This window comes from Mustela nigripes, chromosome 15, assembly GCF_022355385.1.
Source record: "Mustela nigripes isolate SB6536 chromosome 15, MUSNIG.SB6536, whole genome shotgun sequence".
Lineage (NCBI taxonomy): Eukaryota > Metazoa > Chordata > Mammalia > Carnivora > Mustelidae > Mustela > Mustela nigripes.
In genome coordinates, this window is record NC_081571.1 from 5,425,030 (window position 1) to 5,441,359 (window position 16,330).

Consider the following 16,330-nt stretch of genomic DNA (forward strand, 5'->3'; position numbering starts at 1 on the left):
TTTTAGTTGCCAACTCTCCAAAAAGCTCAACAACTCTTCTTGACTTCTTCCATAAAGACTAGGCTTTCCCTCCCTAGTCTCTCCTAATTGTTTGCAGGCTTTTCATTTCCGAATAATGTGTCTCAGAATAAGATACCACCTTGACTCCCATTGGTTTCCTTGTTTGTATATAAGCATACTTCACCACTCTACACCCCCATCCCAATCCAAGAGGTTCACATTTATCTGTGTACATCAAAGCAAGTTCCCTGTTCAAGAATATTTCAACTCCAGCCCTTGAGGTTTTAATTGTTATAAATGCTTTTTTTTTTTTTTTTTAAACAAGAGGAACTATATGAACATATGCAAAAAACATACTATCTTAGATACCTTTCTTTCTTTCTGAAAGTTAATAATGGTACAAGTACCCTCCAAATTAAATCTTGTTATCCTCATTTTATAGAGTAGGAAAGTGTGGCTCACAGAAGTTAAGGGAATTGCCCAGAGGGCAGTTAAGTCCCCAAACCAGAATTCAAACCCATTCTGTTTGGTTTCCAAGCTTTATACCACAACTTCCTGTTTCAAAGACTTTAGGGTGAGTCGTCTCCCAGGGTCTATGAGCTTTAGCCTCCTCATTGCCTCATTAAAGGGAAATCAAGTTCAGTTATTTCGAGTTGCTTCCATGTTAATTCTAGGACAAGAGAAGAAGAGAGGGGGAAGTCAAAGGGGCTGGGAGAAAGGGGGAAGTGGGACAAAAAGGGAGTAGAGACTTTGAAAGTCTTTTATCTCCCTATTTGTGGTTCTACTGACGTATATTTACTCTGCTTGCTGTGATGAATCAGATCTCCCTTTGGAATATAAAAAGGCACAACCTCACTAGTCTTTACGTTGAGTTTCAAACTAGTATGGATTTAAACCATTAGACGTACACAGTGAAAACATACTTCTGTTCCAACGAAAATCACAGTCCAAAATGGCAGCAAATGGTGACAGGCCAAGTCACCAAAGCAGGACTTATTACCTAGCCTGTGCCTCCCCCAGAAAGTGTAAGTGTTAACTGCTTAGTCAGGAATTTTCTGATCAACTTCAAAGGTAATCTGCTACATGGGCCCTCTCCATCCCCCAAAGGAAGATGAGGTCAGCCACCTAATAAAACCCACTGCCCTTCCCCCTAAGGGAAGGTGACCTTGCCTGAAATAATCCTTTTTATTTCTCTTACTAATAGCTCTTTGCCCCACCCTCCTTCCTATAAACCCCCCTCTATTTTGTACAACTCCTCAGAATATCTCTCTACTTGTCCAAAGGGATGCTGCCCAATTCATGAATTGTTTAATGAAGCCAATACGATTTTCAAATTTACTCAGTTGAATTTTGCTTTTTAATAATGCCACCCGCCCCCAAACAAAACAATAGAAGCCAGAAAACAACTTTTAAAAAACTCTGGGGGCACCTGGGTGGCTCAGTTGGTTAAGAATCTGCCTTAGGCTCAGGTCACGATCCCAGCATCCTGGGATCGAGCCCTCAATCTGGCTCTCTGGCCTGCTTCCTCCTCTCTCTACCTGCCTCTTTGCCTACTTGTGATCTCTGTCTGTCAAATAAATAAATAAAATCTTGAAAACTAATAAGAAGAAATAAATAAATAAAAGACTCCAGTTGGCTGCTCCTAACAATCACAACAGATTAGCTGGCCTCTTGTGCATGAGCTTATGAGGAATGGAGATTTTCTGAGTAAAAGGCTCAGAAATCTGATCCACGTCGGAATAACAAAGCTTTTGAAAGTCAACTGCCCAAACGAAACAATAATTTCTCACTTGTTTACAAAGTGTGGAAAAAAAAACAGGTCCACCATGTGTTTTTCCACCACTATCATACATACACATCACCTTGCCATTATCACCATCATTAGTGTCAATTCTAAAAACTGAAAAGCCTGGAAATAAAATTCCTCCTGGAAAAATAACAACCAACAGATTTGACTTTAAATGTAAAGGAACAACAAAATTTATTGACTGAATTAAACACAACAGTTAAAATGGCAGTGTTGTATTTGCATTTTAAGATGTTTGAATGAAACAAGGAAAGTGCTATTAGTCCAAGCTTCTTACATTCATTAAAAGAGTGACTATCAAAAACAGCAACATGCACAATGATACATATGCACAAAATGGAATTATATCAACAAATATACAAAATACCCAAAATAAAATATTTACAGGTTTAAAAATATAAACATTGGTTCATTTATCCCATTAAATCATTGGAGTGGAGAAAGGAGAAAAGATCCTATTGCTATTTAGAATCTTTTGTTAAAACAAGTTTTAAAAACATAGAGTAGTTCTAGGAGACAATTTTTGATGTTTGGGGGGAATTTAACATTCTATTATAAAAATAATATCTATAAACCTACTAACAATTTTCCTCCTGTGCACAAAAATAATACAGCCAAAAGCTTGTCCTCAAAGACATGCCTGACTTTCAGGAAAACTAATTATAGAAATGGAGTTTCTCATCTGGATCTTCTTTGTCATTATTTTCAAATAACCTGCAATGCCCTATATTACGCTGAGATATTCCATATAAATAACTTGGTCAAAAACCTGAAGTTAGCAGTGAGCCTGGTAGATAGCTGGAGTCAAGTAAAAATGGCAAAAATTTGCTTTGCCTGTAACATTAGAACCATTTTCCCTGATATTCTTGATAACACGACCTCGCTCAGATCCTTCATGTTCAGTTAAATTTGTTCTGGAAGCAATAAGAATTTGTCCTGTATTACTTTATGAGAATCTCTCGTCCTTTCTTCAGAAATAATTGTGTAGTGGGGGAAAAATGGTTGCAATGTAGATATTTGAGAAAGTTCTCTAATTCCTTCAGGCTACTCAGGACCATTTCAATACTGTGTTACAAGTATTTACTGTGTGTCCACTCTTTGCCCCTATGCAGGCTGACCAGCTATTTTTCATATCTCTGCCTTAGCTTACTAGATGATCCAGGTAGGTATCTGAGAAAGCTAAGTATGTCTCTGACAACCAGTCACCTTGGCTATATTTTATTAAAAATGTTATCTTCTCACACAAAGCAGAAAATTACTCTACCGATTATTAATTACCACAAATTACTCCAGTTTACATTTTAATAGAATGACCACCTGTTATTGAAATCTTCCACTGTGTCTCATTAAGATGAGGTCTCAAATTGATTTTAAAAGCATTATACCAAGTGTAGGCAGGCCATATATTAGGAAAATAACCTCCTTAATTCTGACCATGATGCAATTTCAAATGGATTTTCCCTAAATACTGGGAGTATTAACAGAATCAGAGTGGGAGGAAACAGAGGTTTCATGCTGCTGGATTCACTACTGAAATTGTTTTTGGTTTTATTATTGGCAAAACAGACATCAGATCACAAAATCTGTACGTAGACCTGCTTATATGTAACTCTAAAGTAATTGATGAATATAGTCCACAATTTTGACTGGCCCAGGTGAGAAAAAACCCTGCTAGTCTCTGAGCTCTAAGCTAGGCTTGCATGTATAAAAGCCATCAAAGAATTAAAAAAAAAAAAAAAAACCAAAAAATAAACACCACACACAAAAAACAAAAAAAAAACCCACAAGTTCATTTTTAACTAAAATAGCCTTTAGTTGGATGGTACCCACAAATATACACATCTGGTTTGGCTCTTGCAGTTCAAAACTTTGATCAGTTTCTTACTTAAAACAAGTTTTACAGAAATTGAATCATATGACTAAAAATGTATAATTGAAGCAGAAGCTATAGAGTTAGGTTTCTCTATTCAGATTCAAATTCTGCCCATTACTTCGGAAATGGGTGACTTGGGACAAGGTATTTCACCTTTGTGAGCCTCATTTTCTTCCTATGCAGGATGGAGCCAATACCCACTGTCCATGGTCCTTGTAACAGTGGCAATAACATCATCAAAGAAAGCACAGAGCATCCTCCCCCACAGAGAAAACACACAGTATGTGTTAGGTATTTCCCTTCAATATAAAATACTCAAATTCACGATGGCTGACTTCTTGGTCTTTAACAAATATTAGTCGAATGAATTAATGAATTAGAAAATATGAGCCAGGATGCAATGGCCACAGACAGAATGTAGGATGCACTACTTTGGAAAGAGCCAGGAGCTTATCTCTGAAGTTCAGAATTGTACCAAGGCAAGGTACGACTCAGCGAGTCGCCATTTAAACAAACCACGGGAACAGCCAGAGTAAGCCTAGACCGGGCTCATGGTAGAGAAGCGAGGACAACGTGTTTGGAGTGACCCACATCCTACAGGGGAGAAGTATTACCATGACAACAGGAGAGACTTCTGTCTGTATTTGTGGTGTTAATCCTGAGAAGGGGAGGACACTGTCAAAGGAAGGCAGAGTGTTTGCCTGTCTGTCTCAGACACACACCGATTTTCAGCTTCATGGCATGGGTTAGCTTTGTTTCTACTGCAGGTGAACTGGCCATGACATGAAGCAGTTCCTAGCTTTTATGTTACTCTAACTTACTGAAGAGCTTATGGTACCATCCCAGAAGCTAGAGGAAAAGAGAGAGAGAAAGAGGAAAAAGGAAATGGGGAAGGGGGGAGATGAGATGGGATGGAAACAAACAAAAAGAATGAATTGAAGATGGCACGTTAGGGAAATAATATTGCCTAACCCACGTGGCTGCTAAGAGGACCACGTCAATGTCTGTAAAGCTCCTAGCGATCACTGGCACTTGGCAAATACTCAGCAAATGTTCATTATTGTTATAATTGCTATTATTATTTTGAGAGGAATTTGTGTGGCTCAATCCATACCACTCCTTTTCAAGTTCACCCCCATTCTTCTCCACCTCACAAACCATAGACAACAAATGAAAAAAAAAAACAAACTAGGAAAAATAAAGATATTTTTCAGGAATGTTAAGAAAGTCCAATCACAGTATAGCTATGTGTGAGCCCAGATTGAAGGGGTTTTTATGAAGTATTAGAAACAGTATATGCCTCATGAACACAGGTTGCCTTGAATTAAAGTAAACGTCGGTCGTAAAATGTGTCCAGTTTCCGTTCTGAAGGCTTTGTGACTATTTTAATCTTTCTTTTTTCAGTTTGAGAAAGAACACTTTTCCATAATCATGAAACTACCATTCTGAATCACTCCTTAACAGCACTGCCTGGAGTGAGATAACATTCTTTATAAGTGGCTATAGTTGCAACAAACCATCTCCTTTAAAGAATTAGCACAGTGCAAAGGCTTTTATGAAGTAAATGCTGACCTCTTGCTTTCCCACACAGAGATATAAACCACCGGTCCTCCATGCTAGCTTTGGGTCCCAAACAGTCATAAGTATTTGTGCGAAAGCCATCAAAAATTCTTAAGGCCGAGTTTCCACAGATAAGAACTGTGCTGTTCATCCCTTGGTCTGTCTGGCAAAGAAGCGGGAGGGAAATGAGTAGGCCAAGGTATTTGGGTTTCTCCTCTTTTAACCGGCCATTCCCAGTGGTGATAAGAGGCAATTATGATGCGTTCTCTCTAGGTTTAAGAGTCTAAAATTCTTGAATTAATTTCTTAAGAATGATAAGGGGAGCAAAGTATCTGTGAAGATATTGTAACAAGCCTTCGTAGAAACCCAGCACGGGGACCAAGGCCAGATTGTCATCATTCAGGAGAGAAATCTGGAATGACTACAATCAGGAAATGTATTCCACTATGCAAGTGTCAAAAGATGCCACCATCCTAAGAAGTGTCCCCTTACGGCTATCTGAGGGCACCAAGCAAACATCAAACATGGTGGGTACGAAGGGAGAGGAGAGAAATCTACTTTAATTGATCTCTTCATACAAAGTTAATGGTAAAAAGGCTCTGAAAACTAATCTGACAAAGATGTAAATAATGAAAACACAGAAAGATGATGAAGAAATCTCGATACCTAATATAGTCCTTTTACCTCGGTAACTGTGTAAGCAAAGGGTTATTTGAACATTCGTTTAAATGCAAATACTTCAAAACTACTTTTGAAATTAAGGAAGAAACACTTTAAACCCAGTAAGTCATCACTCTCATAGATGTTAAACACTTTGTATTTAAGTAGGCGGATAATTTGTGGAAAACATATCTAAAGGAAGCCCTTACTGTCCTATATTTCATTGTTGTTATTAGGTGAAATAATAAAAATCTTTTTCCTCTTGCCATTGTTGACAATACTATAGTAAAATTTCTTCCAGCCGGTGCTAATGTAAAAGCATCCAACTGCCTTTAGTACTGATGTCAGAGTAGTTCAAGGAACATTGTCTGTGTAATGTAGTTATTAAAGTCAGGCTGTCTTTGTGCAAAGCTATTAAACTCACTGATAAATTCATGGTCAACAATTGATTTGACTTTTTCCCCCTCTAATTTGTCCAGCTCTCTGACAAAAGAGACCTAATGAACTAGCATCTCAGAATCATACACACACAGCAAAGGTGTCATCAGCTCATATTTAATCCTTCCCATTACAAAAAAAAATCAGCAAATATGGCCGAATTAGGAAATGTATTAATAATAATTGGAATATACGTCTATTAAAATGCTGGGGTGGGTGGAAGCAATCTCCAGGAACATGAACGGGAGAAAGTAGCCCTTGGCACAAAAAAAGCAACTGTGAACCCTTGTCTGTGGGTGGAAAAGGTTAAGACGCAGGCTTTCTGCATGGATCCTGATTTCCCAGCTAGCTACCGAGGCCGTTTAATTAATTGCCTGCATCCTTCATTTGCCTGGTGTGGGTGAAATTCTTAAAGACAGAGAGTTTCTTAAAAAGTGGAAAACATATGGAAAAAAAATAATGAAAAGAGAAAATATTTTACATCTTGTATAACTGGTTAATTGACAGGCGGGGGAAATGAAAGGGAGCTTTGCTGACATTTCCCTTTACTTGTAAAAAGAAGACACAGCATAGTGGTAAAATGGCAGGAATGAGCCCCCAAAACTGTGAAAGCAAAAAACACTTTGTCCCAGTCCTAACAAAATAGATTTACCGATAGATTGCATTTACTGTTAGAATATTCTCATCTGTACTTCAGGTACTTTTAACTTTTCTGTACAATCGAACAAATGAATAAATAAAACTCTGTCACGGATTCACACAGAGGAGAAGATAACCCTCACAAGCAAATGCACAAGAAGAAAATAAACACTATTTGTTTTATGGCCAGAAATAAAAATTTATATTCTGTACATTCACTGGGGGAAGATGAATGCATGTGGAGTCTAAATAGTACTATCAGCATGAAATTAAATTTAAATCCCTTTCTCAAGACAGAAATAATCTGTAGAATATTTCCAAGTGTACAGTACATGCCTTTGTCTGTTAGTTTGTGCACAGTTGAGTGCATAAGCACGTGTGAGTGTGAGTGGCTTTATGAATTCCTGGTGGTGGGTTCAGAGTGCCTAAGGCTATGCCTGATTATAGGACCTCATCTATATAGGAAATTAAATATTAAATCAGTACTTTAACATTAAGGATCTGACACAATGCAATAAAAGCCAGTAATCTGACTACTAAAGAAATTCAACAAATCTCTACCACCTCTTCTAATTGAATCATTGCAAATTTAAAATGGGGAACGATTTGCTTTATGCTACTGGCTCAAATTTGTTTCCCTTTGGGGTCTATTTTGTTCCCTTTGTACTATTAAAATAGGTTTCCATATACTTAACTTGCCTCTTTCCTTCCTTTAAAAAATAGAAAACAAGCTTAGAAAGCACATAATATTAGCTCATTACTTAGGCAATCTCTCTGGAAAATGGGAGTTATATAGAAATGTTTGTGCCATTCGTATACATGTAGTTTTGCTTGAAAATGTCTAATCTTCCTCATATCATGAATCAACTCCTAGTAGAAGCTGCAGTCTTTTGATTAAACACACTGAACTGCATTTCAAAGAGGATATTATATAATCATTAGATGCTAATAGCATTCTAGGAACTGCTTCAGTTAATCACTCAAACTATCCAGGCATATGGTAACCCGTTCTGAAATAAATGTCTCATCTAAAATAATAGAAAATATACATATAAGGAAACCACTTTTCAAAAACAAATCTTGACATAGAGTGTTTATGATACATAGGCTTGCCAGCATCCTATTCTGAACATACCTGTCTCAGTCATGAATCTATAAAGCAAAAGTCAAATAACATGAAAAACTGTATTTTTCTACTGGGTTTTTAAAACACGTTCCTCATTTGGGACTCCCCATGTTGTAGAATGGTCGAATCCAAAATTTGTATAACCAAGGTAAAAAACTCTGAAAACCAGGATTGGGAGTGAGAAGCAAATAGTCTCTTACCCAAGACAAGACAGAACCTATTCCTCTGGGACATCAACACAATAGACTGTTTTTTGTTTTTTCCTGCATTGAGAGCCAGAGAACCCATATAAAACAAAAACAGAATTGCTTTAGGCTACAGTACATAAAAGAACAGCAGTGGTTCAGGGACAGTTATCATAACTTGTTATAAAACCAGATTTTAAATTTGAGGTTACTGGCAGATTATAAAATGTTAACAGCTGGATAAACTGTAAAATATGCACATTATCTACACATGAAAAGGTTACAGTTTATAAACACTAAAATACTGTGTCTATTGGCATTTTAGTGAAATCTTTCCCTGATCCTCATTTCTTCACCGGGTGGGAAAGAAAAAGAAAAAGAAAAAACTAGCTCTGCTGAGCTTCTTCTTTCTCCCCAAACACATGATCTAAACCAACCAAACCGAAATGCTCCTTTATTGTCCTGGTGGTAGATACTGACCTATAATGCATACCCAGCAACCAAAAGGAGGCAAGTTTTGGGCCAATCAATGATCGCCTCTGCTCATCAGGTAAATACCTGGCTCTTTCAGCTTTGCAGGTGTTTTCCACACAGTGATACAGCAAAGGGTCTTTTTCTTTTCTTTCTCTCTCTCTTTCTCTCTCTCTTTTTTCCCCCTGTAAAGAAAAAGGAAAAGAAGAAAGGAAGGATGGAAAGTGTCATGGAAGAGGAGGGGCTCCTCTGGTGTTGGCAGTGGTTTCTCTAGGCCCTCTCTGGACCCTGGCACAGCCGAGTGTCATGGCAGGATGCTTACTTAGGTTGTTTTCTGCAAAGGCAAGTAAAGGTGACTTCCAAGTGTTCAGCGCATCAAAGGAAAAAAAAAAAAAAAAAAAAACAACAACAAACAAGTGATTTTTTTTTAAAGGTAAAAAATTAAAAGTGCTTGAAAATAATTCTCAGGGAACTTATCTGAAGAGGAGAATCCCGCGTGTAGCTCCCCCTCTCTGGTGTATCCTGCCCCTGCTTAGCGGCCCAGACACCTCCTCGGTCTAGGCTCTGGAGCAGGGATGGTCCTAAAAGCCTTTCTTTAGGAGAAACAAAACTTATTTGAGTGGTTTCCAGGGAAAGTTGTATTCCTTGACATGGGGTCCATCACCTCGGCTTCGGAGACCTCACAACTTTTTGGCACTGTCATGGCACGCCGCTGCCCGGAGGGTGGTCCCGGCCAAACCCCGGTTGCTGACCCTGCGGACCAGCACTTTGGAAACTGGGATTTTTGTTCTGGGCATCTCACTCCTGACTGGTTGCTGGTGCACTACGGGATGGCTGGATGGAAGGTTCGCGAGGTGCTTGATGCTGATAGGGATTTTAGAGTCCTTCAGCAAACTGCCTGGTGTTCGCAGTGGACAGGTGATGGTGACTGGAGACACGGGCTTTAACCGCGACAAGCAGGACGTCTCCTCGTTGGCGGGAACTGCGGCCGGGCTTCCATCCGGATCCGCGTAGAGATCGTAGAGCGCGTCCCCGCTGTAGCTATCCCGGGGGATGCCCGCCTTTTTGCCGCCGCCGGTGCCGTCTTCCTCCGGCCCCGGAGTGGTGGAGTCCCAGTAGCCCTCGTCACTATTGGGGATGCCTTCCTGCTGCTCCTTCTCGGGCGGTTTAGGCTCCTCCTTGGGATGGAGCTCGATGGGAATCCGGTTGAGCCTCCTGTGCTTGCCCAAGGACACGTCCTTGACCCCTTCCGCACACCTGGCGTCTTTGGACGTCTCGGCCACCACCTTGGTTTCCAGGGCTGCTGCCGCCTTGGCCGCTCCCTCTTGGGGCCCTGGTCCTTGGTCCTCAGTCTGGGAGAGCATGTCCCAGAACTCCTGCAGATAGGTGTCGTCCAGCTCCTCCGGGCTCGCCATCTCCTCCCCTCCTCCTTGGTAGGCCACCACGCCGGGGTTCTTTTTAGAGAGAACTGGCTTGCCTGGCCCGGGGGCATGCTTGTCACAGCTGGGACCTGCCTCGTCCTCTTGGTCTGCAATAATATCTCCACAGCCTGTAAGAGAGTCAAAGCTTTTCAGTGAAGTCACGTCAGAAAACATCAAACAAATACGATCAGCCGATGGGTCTGAGGGTGGATCAACAGCGGAAGGGTCAGGGACGGCCGCCGCGCGGCCGCTGCCGCATTCCGAGTCGACAAGGGGGACGGTCTTTACCGGAACGTCACCTGTCCTGGAGGCATCCTCGGCCGTCTGCACCTCCCCAGCGCCCAGCTCGGGGGCTGCCCGGGGCTTCTCGGCGCGCCGATGCCCCGCGGCGTCCTCTCCCCGGGCGCTGTCGGCCTTAGGGACCCCGGGGCTGTGGGCCTCTCGGCGGTCCGGCACGTGGGCGCGATCGGCGGAGGCCGGCTCCGGCTCTCCCCCTCCGAGCTCACCTGCTGGGTCTCGCGGCGCGTCCCTGCTGGGCTTCTCCGGCTCGCCGGCGGGTCCGGGCGTCTCCTCCTTGACGCACTCCAGGCTGGCGGTGAGCGAGCCCGGCAGGATGAGGCCGCCCGGGGCCCCCGCGCGCTCGCCCTTCGCCTCCGCCTTGGCCCGCTTGTCCTTCTTGTGCCAGCGCATGCTGCTGAAGAGCCCCTTCAGCCCTCTCTTTTGTTTGCCGCCAGCCTTGCTCGCGTCCGCCGGCTCGCCCTTGCCGTTCTCCGCTCGCCCGTTCTTCTTCAGCAGGGAGAAGAAGCTGTGCGACTTCGCCACCGAGCTGTTGGCCAGGGAGCCCACGCCCGGCCCGGCCGCCCTGGGGGGACCCGGGTTGGGCCGCCCGCCGCCGCGGCCACCCCCGCCGCCGCCCCCGCTGTCGCCCCCGCCGCGCGGCTCCTCCTTCTTGCTGCTCTCCAGCACCACCACCTCGGCTAAGCCGTCGTGGGTCCGGCTCCTCACCATGCCCGTCGGACCCGAGCCTTTCCCATCCCCTTTGTTTTTGACCCCAAAAATGCTGGGCATGGTGCCACCCGATTTCCTCTTCTTGAATAATTTGAAAGCAGCTTTATTAATCTTCCCCGACGGCTGCTCGGCGGCCGGCGTTTCCGCAGCACAATCACAATGCAAGTCCATGTCTGCCGCGAGGGTCCCGGCCCCGGCCTCCTCCTTCCTCCTGCAGACCCCCGCGGACGCGCGATCGCCGCCGCCGCCGCCGCGCTCGCTGACAGCCTCGCCGCCGCCGCCGCCGCCGCCGCCGCCGCGGCTGCTCCTGCTCGTCTCCATGGAAACCGAGCGGGATAAGCAGCTTTCGTCAGCCGTGGGCTCGCGCCAGGCTACTGTCATCCGTATTCTAAATCAACCTGAGCCACTCTCGCTGCCGCCGCCGCCGCCGCCGCCGCCGCCGCCGCCGCCGCCGCCGCAGCCGCCGCCGCAGCGAAAGAAACAGACATAAAAGACCATCTCCCCTCCCGCCAAGCGCTTATATAATACCCTAACCCACTTCGGATCCGACTTGGCTTTGTGCTGCATAGTTTTTGTGTGTGTGTGTGTGTGTGTGTGTGTGGCGAGAGCAGGCAGCAGAGCCTCGAGTCGATTGCAGAAATTAGCGTCGTCTTTATGGAATTCAGATTCCATCCAATCTTCGCCACCTTCTGATTCCTCCTCTAGATAGGCTCTTTCCAGAAGCCCGATCGGGGTTCCCAGGATACCCCCAAAATGGACAAAGAAATTCCACCCAACACAAAATGGTTATTCCTCTGAGCGCCTATCCTGGACTTCATGAGTCTTTATGTCTTTCCCGAGCCTTTCATGTCTGTCCCTATCATTTGGGCACTAAGCCCGCAAGCATGGAGCTCGTCTGTTTACATCTGTGTCTTGTCCACTACTGAGCACAATCTCCAGGTCGACGTTGGATCCTTACTAATGCGGTTCTGATTCTTGCTGCAAAAACCCCAGCCATCAGTCGAATATCAATTAGCAACTCTCTGCAAGGAAAGTGCAGCAGTTCTGTAAGGTGGAAGTTGACGGGACAACCGTGGTTTTTAATCCCAGTCTCCAGCTCCTGGGACTCAGGTCACAGAAGCCACTCCCTAGCCTGCATTTGGTAACAATGGATGAGTGGAGGACCGAGGACACAGTTTGAGAATCTCAGATCCACTCCACAGGTGGTCCTTGGAGTTCAGGGTCTGCCTTCTTTCCCATTAGGCAAAACCCAGGCTTTACTCCTGTACCCATTCTGCCATCCCCTCTCCCCTTCACTATCCCCCAGGACTTCCTACAGCCCCCTTCCCCTAGGGGACTTGGAAAAGCCTGGCAGGGTCGCTGAATGCCCAGCAGTCTCTGCAACTGCTCTGACCTACATAATCTGGGGAAAACAGAAACTTTGTCCCAGGGAACAGCCCAATCTGGGGATCTTTTCTGTAATCTGATTTTGAAGCTGACTGCTAATATTCTTACCTTGACACCTAATTTCCTCATCCATTGTAATTATTCCATAATGGTATATCCATTATTATTATCATTGCTAATAAACCAAAGGCTTATTAGCAATAAAAGAAGAAATTTGGAGAAGCATGTACATATATACGTTATATACGTATATACAATGTATATATGTTTAATATGTAATATATAATATTTGATAAAGATGTAATATTAATATATCATTTCTTTTATTGATCAGTATTATTTAGCAATATGTGATATTTACATATATGTGAATATCTGTCTTTTCCCTAATCATCTCGAGCTTCATTTTTTATGAGCTCCTTGAGTTATACCCAGAAACTCCATTCTCTCTTGGTTGAAGCTAGAGTTTTACTAATAACATATTGGTCATTGCATGTCCTATAGCATGGAAAACAGTTGGTTTGAATTTAGGCCTGCAGGTTGCCCTTTTCTGTTGATTTTTATTGAGAACGTTGTTTTATAAAATTTAAAAAATAAGGAGTTTGGATTCAGGAGAGGTTTTCACTCTCAGCATTATTTTTTTAAAGATGTATTTATTTACTTATTTATTTGAGAGAGAGAGAGAGAGCACGAGTGGGGAGAGGGGCAGAAAGAGAGGGAGAGACTCTTGAGTAGACGCCCTACTTGGGGCTCCATCCCACGACCCTGAGACCATGACCCAGAGACCATGACCTGAGCTGAAACCAAGAGTTGGACGCTCGACTGACTGAGCCACCCAGGTGCCCCCATTCTCAGCATTTGAATCTGACCCGGTCTCTGCCACTGTCAGCACAACATGTCTCCAGGACAGAGTGTAAGACTGAGACCAGAGAGGCTTTGGCTAGTTCTAACTGACCACTTGCCATGATGAATTAGGGTCCTCATTGCCACGGAGAAGGAAGATGTATAAAGAACTTCAAAGAGAAATGCATTTGTTATTTCTTCACAAGCTTTTGAAAGCAGTCGAAAATATTTTTCAGTTCTTTTACACACACATACAGTTGCTCTGATTGGTGGGGTACTACTTAACTGTGTCAATCCGAAGGAGTTAATGACTGGGATCAGGAATAAATGAAGTCGTCCAAAAAAAAATCTTCTCCATCCCTGAGCCTGAAATTGAGAGGGGGTGGACTGCTTATCCACTGCAGAGCTCTAGCCTCCCAGGAGAGGCCACTGTGAGTGAGTTTCATTGACAGGAGAATCCTTGCCCTCCACACCCACCCCACTTCCAGGAAACCGGTGGTGAGGACTTTGGGATGAGTATCATTCCTTTGAGACACGACCTCAAACAAAGAGAAAGGGAAAAGCAGTCTTCAGTCTGGGGATGGATGCAGTGTTGGCAAGTCCTTGGCCTTGAGGCAGAAGAAAGCAAGGACACTCAGTATCGTCCTCACCTGAAGGCCAAAGCCAAGGAGAGCGTTAGAAGCCGTGGTGTGAAGGGGGACCTTCAAATATTCTCTGAGCCAGGATCCTTGTTTTGTTTTACCGGAAAAAGGAGAGCGTGACCAGCCTTCAGGGATCTTACAGAAAAATCAAGGCACGTTGGGCGGGGTGGGGGGTGGGGGGTGGGGGGTGCGGAGAGCACCTCCTTCTCAGGGCCCAGGAGCCAGCGAGGGATGTGGGTGGTTAGAGCTCCAGCCCAGCTGCTAGGTGGCAGGCTGAAGCCAAAGGCCATTGTTAGGAACCATCAAAAGTGTTTACTCAAACCTTAAATCGTTCTTCACAGTCGGGAGTCAGCAAAATCTGTCCTTGCACAAAATGGTGACTTTTGAGACAGATCATGACGGTGAAGATGATTTTACCAGGGAGGATAATTTTATCCTTTTTGGGGGCTATAGTTTCCTCTTCTGTTTTTTTCTCCCCTACTCCACCATGGCCCCCATCTGCCCCCCAAACCAGCCATTTGAGAAAGCAAACAGAAAATTAGAGTAGAAAGGAGCTGAAGAGAAGCGTTTCAGAAAAACGCGGTTTCAGAGTGATAGGATGGTTTGCAAATGTGAACAGCAAGCGGATTTTGCTGGAGACATGTGCATGCTTTTCTTTTTTGGCACAAGGGAGTGTTTATTATTCAGTCAGGGCCTTTCTCACAGGGTAGCGAGCATCTTTGGAGGAGGGTAATCAAAACAAGAAAAAAAGAGAAACACAAGAGGAATCATTTGAGAGCTTACCTCCATCATCAGCATCATTGTCATCAATTCCCTTTCCAGGGTGACTTCCGACCAACCTAGCTCCAGTCTGTGCCCTAAGCTTACTGGGTGATGTTTTTTATCTGAGGGGATTCTTCCAGAACATTCTGCAGAAAAGGCTGGGGGAGCAGCTACCCTTGAAGCCAGGTGCAGCTGCTACTGTGGACCCCCCCCCCCCCCCCCCTGTCACAGCACTCCCATTAAGGAGGCTGCTGGCTTTACCTTACTATGGTCATTAAAGGGATGATGTTTAGTCAATGACATTCGGAAACAGTGTTTGAGCTAGGAGCCACACTGCCCATTTCCAGAGCACTTAGGCTGCTCTGGACCCCAGCCCAACTGGCCATGTTGCCTTCCTGCTCTTGTCCTTCTCTACCCCCACCCCACGCCTCCATGAAGTGAAGACCCTTCACTTGATGGTTATGAGGACCATCAGGAGGAGCTCCAGCTTTGCCAGCCTTGACCCTCATCTTGCAGTTAATTCTGTCCATGTGACCAAGGTCTATCCTTGCCCTCCAAGGGTCTGACACACACTGAGAGCACAAGGTGTGTGCACAGTGGTGAAGTGCACACAAGAATTGTGTGAATGGCCCTGGCCAGGGAGCCCAGGGGTCCATGCTACTGGCATTTTTCTGTACCCTCCTTTCTTCGATGATGGCTCTAGGCGAGAACTTGGCAGACGAGGACTCGAGAGGTCTGAGCACAGTCAGCTGAGGCGAGACTGAAGTTCTTATGTTCTCATTTGCGTATTTGGATTCCTGATCTGTCCTGAACATCGGTTTTTCAATGTGGGATAATAGCTGTTCTGGGTATACGCTTATACAGAGGAGAAATTCTTTTCTAATTAGTAACATGTAATGTAAAAAGCACCCTCCATTCGTAATTTTCCACATCAACCTCAGAGCACAGCTGAGGCAGCTGAGGGGAAAGAGCTCCTCTCGAGAGGGGACAGAATTCCACGTGGGCTCTGGATTGGCCAGGAAGCTCAGGGGGGTGACGTGTTCTGGGTTCCACAGGTCACCACTCCTAAGATGTCACCCTGGCCCAGCCCCCGCCAGTTTGTACCCAGACTGTAGAGCAAGAAGGTATGAAGAAAAGACCAAACTAAAGCAAATGAATCCTTGTCTGTAATGTCGAGGGGTCTCGGGCGGCACAGGTCTTGCAGAAGCGGACACTGCTAACAGTGGGGTAGCTCCGAGGCCTCTCTCCTGGTTTTTGGTTCTTGCTGGCCATCACTGACATCCCCGGGCTTCTAGAAACATCATTCCCAGCTGCCTCCCATCTCCACATGATGTTCTCCTTCAAGGGTCTGTCTGTGTCTCCTCGCCTTTTACGAGAGCACCAAGGGCCCCACCCAACTCCAGCATCACCTCATTTTCATTTATATCTTTGTCACAAAAGCAAAGATCCTATTTCCAAATAAGGTCATGTTTGCAGGTATCAAGGGGTTAGGAGGTCAATGTATCTTTGG

The 16,330-nt window shown here is 44.4% G+C and overlaps 1 protein-coding gene across 2 annotated transcripts; it reads right to left on the reverse strand.

Annotated features, from left to right (window-relative positions):
• Positions 1–1,964: 1,964 nt before the first annotated feature.
• AMER2 (APC membrane recruitment protein 2) lies at positions 1,965–11,589 on the reverse strand. Of its 2 annotated transcripts, XM_059377744.1 has the most exons (2): positions 10,687–11,586; positions 1,965–10,308 (listed from the first exon to the last, which is right to left on the reverse strand). In XM_059377744.1, exons 1-2 carry the CDS (start codon positions 11,567–11,569, stop codon positions 9,440–9,442), a joined length of 1,752 nt encoding a protein of 583 aa, XP_059233727.1. In that variant the 5' UTR covers positions 11,570–11,586; the 3' UTR covers positions 1,965–9,439. The 2 variants fall into 2 exon arrangements, with proteins under 2 accessions (XP_059233727.1, XP_059233726.1); XM_059377743.1 differs by having other exon boundaries at positions 1,965–11,589.
• Between the last annotated feature and the right edge of the window lie 4,741 nt (positions 11,590–16,330).

Bases quoted from the DNA above. Each gene is read 5' to 3' on its own strand.
- AMER2 (XM_059377743.1), bottom strand. From the start codon at position 11,569: ATGACAGTAGCCTGGCGCGAGCCCACGGCTGACGAAAGCTGCTTATCC.